Genomic DNA, 9,641 nt, shown 5'->3' with positions numbered 1-9,641 from the left:
TTCTCTTTTCTTTCTTTCTTCTCCCCTGTTTCTTCTTCTCTTTTGACCGAGCACACCTCATGCCCGCCTCCATCTCCACCATCGCAACTCGCCGTCTCTCTCTCTCTGCGACTGTTGCCGCCATCCGTCCCTGTCAAGCGCGCCGTCGTTGCGTGCCTCGCGGCCATCTTCCTCACAGTGCCAACAGCTTCACCAATTCTCCGCTGCAGCAGGTGAGCTCGTCGCAGCACCCTCTCCTCCGCCAGCGCGGGCCAACTCGCGCGCGTTTTCCGTGTCCTCGCTCCCCCAAGACCGTGCGCCGCCGCCTTTGGCTTGACGCTGTCGCCGCTCTCGCGGCCGTCTCATTTTCCTTCGCAATCGACCACAGGTCACTGCCGCATCTCTCCTCACTCGCTCTCTCCTACCGACTATTTCAGCATGCCGTCTACTTGCAAGCACCGCCACCCACAATCTCTCTACCCTCCAGCCACGCAGATCACACTTCACCTCTCGCACGCCTCCACCAGCAGCCTCGCTCCTGTCACCACCTGTCCATCTTTGACAGGTGGAGGTATTCAAATTTCTCCCTCGTTAATCTTTTTTTTTTTGTCTCAGATTGCTAGATTTTGTTACCGTTTTCTTGGGTTCCTTGGTGCATAATAGCAGAAGGTGACTAGTTTGTTTTTCACTTGTGCTTTGTTTAGGGCTCCTACAACATTTTTGGGCTGGTCGTTGCCGTTGCATTTGGCAGTTTATTTGTTTGGGAGTATTGGGGGTGATTTGAGAGTTGATTGCCAATTGATTCTCATTTTGATTTCTTCTAATTTTCGATACTGATTGGTGTGTTTGGATTTATCAAGTTATTTGGGTTGACTGTTTGAATAGTTTCCTACTTGTGCGTGCACCAGTGGTACTGGTTGGGGTATTTTGCCTAGCATTTGGTATTTCTAATTGGTTGGTTGCCTGATTGAAAAGAGAAAACTTGTGATTGTGTGGTTATTCTCCAATTTCTATACTGCTATTACTGGAATTGCTGCTTTTGAGTTGAGAAATTAACTGTCCACTTGGAGGCTTTGTTGAGATTTTGGGTGGACAGAGTTTTGCATTTGCTGGTTGAATTGAGTTGAGATGTCTCAGACCTTGGCCGCGTACTTTTATCACATCGGTTTCCGTGCACCGTTCTTGCCTCCCCTTTTGCCACTCGTGAGGGAAGTTTCGTTGCCCTCTTCGCTTTAATTGATTTAATCCCTCCATTGAGGACAATGTAGGATCTAGGTGTGGGGGGGGGACAGCTATACTAGTTTTTCTGTCTTTTTTTTTAGTTTTTAGATTTTTTTCTTTATTTTTAGTTTGTTATTTGTCCACCTCTCGTTCATTTTCTTTCTTTCTAGTGATTGGCTCATAAGTGCATGCCAAGATTTGATGTTGGATTGTTGCCTCTATTTCTACTTTTGCCAAGTTTTAATAATAAAAGGGTATCAAGTTAATGTGGTTGAATCCAAAAACATCTCTTTGGTAAATATCGATGATTGTTTTACTCTTATAATTTTTGGTTAACTTTCCTAGGTATAGGGAATGATTGTTGGCATTTTCATGTGAATTGGTCCGGTTATTAATTTTAGTTCTCTATGTTTGAAAATGAGGCTAGCTGATGCAAGTTTTCTTTTGGTTCTTGTGTTATATTGAGTTTTTGTGATTTGTAGCTATGAATAAACTTGACTGTACTCTGCTATTAGTTACTACTGAGTAACCGGGGATCTGCACCTAAAAGTGTTGATTCTCATGTCAAAAGGTAGTAATTCCTATGAGTACGTGGTCGTATAGCGATAGGAGCTGAGTAACCGGGCTCTTTCATCTAACAAATGTCAGAGTTCGCGTCAAAAGGCTCCAATGGCTAGCGACTAAGTCTTTTGTTACTATTGAGAAATGCAAAAAAAAAAAAAGAGAGAAAAAAAGAAAGAAAAAAGAGAAAAGTAGAAAAATGTGATAAAAAAGTGAAGGTTGTGTTAGTGTATAATAATAGTCAGCTTGCCGATTTATGGATTTAATGTTGAAATTTTGGTTAATAGTTGGACCATTTGCTGATAAATGTTGTGCGTCATTCCTTTTTCTTAGATTAGTTAACCTGAAATTGGAGGAGTTTGTGGTTTAGAAGTTAACCGGAGTGATGTTTCTTGGATCTTGATCACTGAGACTCGATCTATGTTTTTCTTGGTGTCTTGGCAATATGGTAGATAGGGCAATAGTCTTTGTCAAACATTGGGTTTGTTTGCTGTTATCATGCTTGAGAACAGGCATGGTTTAGGTGTGGGGGGAATTGATAGGTTGCAATTTTACCATTTAATTTATTATTAATTTCTCCTATTACCTGATCTGGTGTGGATTAATTGTTGGATTGTACTCACTTTTAGTATTTTGCATTTATTTCAGGGAGTAGAACAAAAATATGAAAATAAGTGCCAATTTGACAGGAAAAGGAGTCCAAGTCGCAAAGCTTACCCCAGGGGCATTGTTGGCAAAGGAAAACTTTGGCCCAATTTTGGTAATTACTGAAGAGGAGAGGACGGCTGAATTTTTCTTTTCCCTAAGGGCCGCGGCACAGGAGCCAAGCATTAGAGTAGCTTTGATTTTTCCTTTCTTAGCTTTTTAGGAGGAGTTCTCTCGTTGCGGATAAGGAGGAAAAACAATAGACTCCCTTTAGCTTTCTTTGACTTTTCTCTTTCGTCTTTTGTGGTTGCCCCCTGCGCATGAGGAATGAAGCATCAACCTTTGACTTTTCCTTTTGTAGCTTTTGATTGTTTTTCTTCTTTCGCATGAGCAAACAACTCTTGTTTCAATTTTACGTGGGCTTTGCTCACCAAGAATGAACTAATTTCCTTTGTCTGGTCAAGGAGCAACGGAGGCTTTGATTTGCCTAAAAATTGTGAGATCGATTTAATTTTATCTTTTCTTTTTATTTATTGGTATTCGCATATTCCCTGGTTACAGTGCTTATGATTGTTTAATTAATTGATTGTCTTGGATCCGGATAATTAGTTAATTTGATAATCTATTGTCAATTGGGACGTTAAATCCGTAATTGTTTAATTGTCTCAAAATAGTGATAACTGGCATGATTGGATTTGTGTCAGGGGAATACGCGGGCTAACCTAAAATAACCCTGGTAGTGTGTTATTTGGTTAGAATAGGGCTCCTCTAATACGTAAGGCAATTGGAGAATTAAATCTTACGGGCGTACCTAAGATTATTTCTCAATTAGAGTAGTGATTAACGGGCGTACCTTAGTCACCGACACAATAAGGAGGGGTTAACTGTCATCGCTTGTTTGGAAGTTATAACCTATTTATTGATAAATAATTAGAATTGCCTTGTTTCGATGATCAACTGGGTGAACCATTGCTGAAGTTATTCCTTGACTAGATTCTTAATTATTACTCATTTGATTTTAGTAATTTGTTATTTAATTTGTAGTAGTTTCTTAGGTTTTATTTGAATTTCTTTAATTGTCACTTCTGATATAAAAATACCCCCCTTGTCACTGTGAATTTGAAAAGAAACAATTACTCCCACTCCCTGTGGATTCGACCCTGCTTACCACTATCTACAGAAATTAATTTTAGTTGAGCAGGTTTTTATTATTGCACAGGCCGACAACTTGTCACTAGCTGTTTCTTGCTGTTCAGTTATGGTACAATGATGAGGTTCCTTTCTTGATAAGTATACCAGAAATTCCATCTGCTGTTTAATAATACTTCTGATAGAGGTTATTAATGATGAGTCTGGAAGCAAGCGTTTTGATATAGAACATTCAGTGCCTAGAAGATCTTCTAGGAACTTGAGAGCTGTTTATGAACCCCTCATTCAAGCTCATTTTAGGGATGGTATTATCAACAATTTGTTCAGCAAATTAGCCGCCAAAATCTCACAATATCATGGAAAGATCAAGGACTCCTCCATCAACAATTTGGTTGTTTCCCTTTCTAAAATATGAAAGAGGAAGAACATGTATACTATCTAATGTTAGATTCAAATTAAGGAATGTTCCTTGTCTTATATCGCCTTATATTCACTTATTTTGTAATCTTTGCACACGGGAAATCTAATGCTTGAAGAATAATGTTCTTGAATTCATACGAGCACTCTACTAAATTTCATTAATAATCTATGGTTCAAATAATATTTACCTATGAATTGTCCTACAAGGCCTTTGGAAGCTGAATTTTCTTCTTGTGGGGGATATCAATTAATTGGGTAGTCATGTTACACCTTTTTTTCATTTCAATCGCTAATATCTAACTCTATTCCTACTCTTATCGTTAAGCTATTTTATATTAAGAGAAGACTCAAGTGGACTATAGGAGGTAGGGAAAGAAATTAACTTCTAAATTAAAAGGACGCAGTACTATTTTGAAAGGGTTTGAATTCTTAACCTATTGTCAGAATTACATATTAGGTTACTGCTTTGTGGCCAAATCACCTAAGAGGATTTGGTTTGCACACGATTTTTTTCGATGGGCATTTATTGTTAAAACTAACAGTTAGTATTATGTAAGTGCAGTTGTTCTCGTGTAGGGAATAAAATCACACACAAAATACAATTACATCTCAGCTTTAGTATACAAAATTTATTGGACGCGTTGACCATATAGTTTTGCGCAAAGGGGCATTAGGAATTCTAACTAAAGATAAGCAGCAAGATGCCTAAATTAGTTGTGATTCCTGACCAAGGGAGCTCACCTTCCAGGGTTAGTGACATGTATTTCAATAAAGACAATTTAGAGTACGAATCTTTCTTGGCATCAGGAAGACCAGACTTTGAGGTTATAAGGCCACGTGATGAGTGGGATCCTTTTTCAGTCTTATTGGTAGGGTATCAGGCCAACTATTTAAAAAAAAAAAAGACCAACAATTTAATAGAAAATAATATCTAGCACAAACGATGAGCAATGCACAAGAATTAACGTGGTTCGGTTTAATCAGCAAGTCTACGTCCACGAAGAGAAAAACTTGAAAAACTTGTTCTTACTATGAGAGGAAAAACACCACAAAACTACAACTTGATTCCCGAGTCCAACTCTTGTATAACCCTCTCACCCACTAAAAACTCTCTCACTTCTTTCTTGTGTCTTTGTAGTATACCAATCTACCTATTTATAGAGAGCATTACTTGGCCAAAAAACCAAATAACAATTGGAAACCAATACTAATTCCTAAACTCATATAGAGTAGCAAAAAACATCTAATTTTAAACCAAATAGGACTTTACTTGACTACTACTTCAAGTAACTAAAATCTAGTTACTTTCCACACCAAATAAGGATCTTGACTAAAAGAAATTAAGCCAATTTCCTAACACTTATCAGCATTGTTTACCATAGCATTTGGTTGGGTTGAACAATTAGTAGCAATTTTTTTTTTCTTGAAGAAGTTTGTTTTCCAGTTTCGTGGACAATATTCAATGAGATTGATACATAGTCATATTGCGGCTTTGACTTGGGGTGGCTCCCATGAATATTAACTGATGTGTGTGATGCCTAAGCTTTTGGCTTAGTATGTCAGCACTATTGTACAAGTTATCTTTGTACCAGTTTTGGCTTTCTTTCTGCCTTATATCTACTGGTGGATATTTTTTGTTATCTAAAAGGATTTTTTCCTTATATTTCATTTTGTGATTATATGTATTATATTTGCATTAGGGCAGTGGGGATTTCTTTTCTTTTTTTTATGGAATATTATGATGTTAAAGTTGGAGATGAAAGCTGTCTTTAGAGTGTTTGACTTCATGGAGAAAGTTCACCTGTTCATACTTTCCATTTAGCCAGTAATTCTAACTTGATTTGATATTACTAGAAAACGAATTTCTTGTTTTCTTGGTCTCAGGCTTGTCACATTCATGTACTTTGTTCAAGAAGTCAAAATTTGTTAATTGGCTAAAAGGCTAGATCACTTCTCTGAACACTGAATGAAGAAATATATATTGAATTTTGTTGCTGATGCAAACGATTAATATGTACAGTTTTTGTAGAAACACCCTATCAACAACTAACTAAACAGAGCATATATATGTGTGTGCCTCTCGGGGTGTCATTGCGGCAAAACGGAGGCAACATGAACAAAACTAGTAAGGAATTTTAGATTAGCCCAAAGAAAATCATCGAACTCCTAAGTTAGTCAAGAATGTGGTGTCTTCTATCATAATAGTGACAGAAGCAAGCAAATCTAGTGGTATTTTCAATTTCGTTCTGGTAAAATAGTGACTGCTGATTCATTTGACTTTCTGAATAGGTTTGTTCCAATTATTCTCATCTTACGAGATTTTCATTTGGTGAAGTTATCTTGATATATTAGGCTTTAGAGTTTGCCATCAATTAAGGTTGGATAGAAGGAGCAAAACCAGTTAAGTTGGAGCATCATGCTCCCACACATTTTGATCGGTTGACGAAACATATATACTTAGTCATATGTTGAATGATAATGATGCTTGGCAAATGCTTATTTCAGAGAGTAAAGCAGGTTAAAACAGAAGATATTTGACATCCCACAAGTATTTCCAGTGACTTTCATATGTAGTTCAGCTCAAAATCATTTCACTGGTCAAGCATAGTACTAATGTAGCTTAATATCTTATTCACACATTGAGTTTGATTGTAGTTTAAACCTTTCAATATTCCCTTAACTACTGATGAATATTGTTTCTGATCAATTCTCATTTTATTTCCTGCCAACTTCCAAGTACCCTTGTCCTTGACATGCATAGCAATAGCTAGATTGTTACTACTGCTACCCTTACCCTCCCCACCTTTAACATAACTCCAAATTGCAGAGTAGCAGCAAGGTACTGGAAATGGAACAAATTCTTCACACGAAAGAAGGGGAAGATGAGGAAAGCTATGCCAAAAATTCAACATTTCAAGTGATACATATCAGATGAAGTCCGAATGATTTCTCTCTGGCCCTCTATATATATAATTCTGTGACTGATCTCTAAATCAGTTTCTACCCTTCAGAGATTAGTGTTTATGAATTTCAACCATGCACTCAATCGGAGCATTCGGGGGTTTTGTCAAGCCAACCTAGCGGAGGCAGAGTGCATAAGAGTAGCAGATCTGGGATGTGCATCGGGACCGAATACGTTGTTAGCAGTTGAAAGCATTATAGACAGCATAAATAGAGAATGCCATAACTTGAACATTCTTAAGCTACCTAATATTCAAGTTTTCTTGAATGATCTCATGTCCAATGATTTCAACTCCATTTTCAAATTATTGCCCAGTTTTTATCAAAAACTTGAGGAATCATGTGGACGTGGTTCAATGTCATGCTTCATTGCAGCTATGCCCGGCTCTTTTTATGGAAGACCTTTTCCTGACAACTCCATGCATTTTATACACTCTTCCTACAGCCTTCATTGGCTTTCTCAGGTTTGCTAATCTCCTGCTTTATTGTTATTAACACGCACTGCTATTTTGGTATTTGCACACCCTCACTATCTTAATTTGCATTACTATCTATCTACGCCCCAGACTGCCAGATATAATTTTTACATTACTACTATTTGTAATAGTTTTTCTGGTTTTTTTTTCCTGTTCTATCTACCTATCTCCTGCAGGTCCCGAGTGGGTTGGTGACTGAGGAAGGGTTGCCACTGAACAAAGGCAATATTTACATAGGTAAAACAAGTCCAAAGAATGTCCATGATGCATATTTGGATCAATTTGACAGAGATTTTACAAACTTCTTGAGTGCCCGTGCTGATGAATTGGTGTTTGGGGAACACTTATTTGTGACCTTGGCGCCAAAAATCGATGATCCCGTAGCATATAACGTTCAGGACTTACTTGGGATGACAATGATTGACATGGTTTCAGAGGTAATGATTCATAGACACTCAATCTCGATACAATCTGGGGTGAATATATGATCCCATCTGTGTGTAAAACTGTACAGGGACGGATTGAGGAAAAAGCACTCGATACTTTCAACCTTCCACATTACCGGCCTTCTTTGGAGGAAGTAAAGGCCATCATTGAGAAAAATCGTGCTCTTAAGATAAGGTATCTGGATACCATTCAACTGCGAGTGATTGGTGCGGGGGCGGCAGATTGCGGGAAGGGCTACGTATTCAATACAAACACCAATGCCAAGTACAGGGCTAGGAGCTTGAGAGCTACTTATGAACCCATCTTTCAAGCTCACTTTGGAGAAGGTATAACGAACGATTTCTTTACGAAGTTGGCCGCCAATATCTCACCACATCAGGGAAAGATGAAGAGCCCTATCAACAGTCTGGTTCTTTCCCTCTCCAGAACATGAAAGCGGAAGATGTATACTTTGTCTGGATTAGATTCATGAGCAGACTTAATGTGTTGTATTGGTTTGAAAGGGGTAGAAATAGTGCTTAACACATAGATCTAAATAGTGCTTAATGCATAAACCTGTGGACCTTTTAGATTAGGGATAATTTCAGAAACCTTTTGAAGTCATTTGAGGTACGTCTCATGAAATTCATACTTGTTTAGCTCTATTTTTATGAACTTGTGATTGGTTGAAACCTAAATCAAAACCCTCAAAGCATGGTCAATTAAGTACTTCCAAAGCTGAAAGCTCTGGATCACATTAAAACCTCAAATCTTATCTCTTTGTAGGCCAAGTTAGAGTAATATATGCATTCTAGCCAGCTATATGTGTGACAATTTTAGTATAGTTAAACTTAAGGCCTTTTACATGCCTACAATCCAACAGCTAGCTACTGGTATTCTTGCCTTCTCATCTTCATACTTTCAATGCTTCCATTGATATGAGATCCATATTCATGAGATTGACAAAAAGCAATCCAGACAGCTTAAACTCGAACCAAGATCAACCAAATTGGCTATAGGTCTTAGCCATGCCAGCTAAATGGTTCCTTCATATGCTTTCCTTTGTCTCAGGCAAATCAAATCAGAAGAAACCTGCAAAATACATGAAGGGTCGAGCACTTCCATATGTGTGTGAAAGACATGCCAACTTTGAGAGAAACAAAGTAAACCTTTAATCCATCGAGACAGCATTCATACACTTTAGCTCGAAAGCTGCTGCTTCCTACATGTTCCAACAAAGCCTATTAGACACTGATTGTCTTCAATATTGATACAGATATTGGATAAAGAGTTGACAATGAACAAAGAACACTGTTAGCAACTAGTAATGGAAAGATGAGCATTCCAAATAATTACTAGATGAACCAAAAATGGAATTCAAAAATTAGCGAGGGCAATAAAATTTGCACAGTTTCAATGTTAATAGAACATGAGAATGAAAGCTGTATGTCTATGTAAAACTCGGAAGAACAGTGAGATGATAATCCTTCCTATGCTTACAAAGTGAGGTTCTAATCTTAGCTAGTTTGGCATAATAACCCAAGGAAAAGAGTCATGATTGATATTCATATATTATAATTCAAAACAAATAAGAAAGAAGAGGCAAAAGAATGTCGCAATTCTATAAATGTCGGCAAGTAGTTTCCTTCTTCCTTGAATTTGTTAGAGTTGATTGTCAACTTCATTTCAATGGCTACGCTGAAAAAATGCTGATCTAACCTTAGCAGAATAGACTTGTGACACAGTATCTCTATCAAGTGGAATGAAGCACCTTGAAAAACTTCCTTGAGTAATATTTACTAT

At 37.7% G+C, this 9,641-nt stretch overlaps 1 protein-coding gene across 1 annotated transcript; it reads left to right on the top strand.

The window, feature by feature from the left end:
- Nucleotides 1-7,313: 7,313 nt before the first annotated feature.
- LOC113688342 (probable caffeine synthase MTL2) lies at nucleotides 7,314-9,156 on the top strand. Its single transcript, XM_072083840.1, has 5 exons — nucleotides 7,314-7,400; nucleotides 7,589-7,849; nucleotides 7,927-8,185; nucleotides 8,910-9,001; nucleotides 9,115-9,156. The coding sequence occupies exons 1-5, from the start codon at nucleotides 7,314-7,316 to the stop codon at nucleotides 9,154-9,156; spliced, it is 741 nt and encodes a 246-aa protein (XP_071939941.1).
- The last annotated feature ends 485 nt before the right edge of the window (nucleotides 9,157-9,641 follow it).

The sequence above is a fragment of the Coffea arabica genome, chromosome 1c (genome assembly GCF_036785885.1).
Source record: "Coffea arabica cultivar ET-39 chromosome 1c, Coffea Arabica ET-39 HiFi, whole genome shotgun sequence".
NCBI lineage: Eukaryota > Viridiplantae > Streptophyta > Magnoliopsida > Gentianales > Rubiaceae > Coffea > Coffea arabica.
The sequence above is the reverse complement of the archived record's forward strand: the minus strand, read 5'-3'. Positions and strand labels throughout refer to the sequence as shown.

Bases quoted from the DNA above. Each gene is read 5' to 3' on its own strand.
- LOC113688342 (XM_072083840.1), top strand. From the start codon at position 7,314: ATGCCCGGCTCTTTTTATGGAAGACCTTTTCCTGACAACTCCATGCAT. The intron at 7,850-7,926 runs GTAATGATTCAT...AAAACTGTACAG, and splicing joins TGATTGACATGGTTTCAGAG to GGACGGATTGAGGAAAAAGC. The intron at 8,186-8,909 runs GTATAACGAACG...CCTTTGTCTCAG, and splicing joins TCAAGCTCACTTTGGAGAAG to GCAAATCAAATCAGAAGAAA.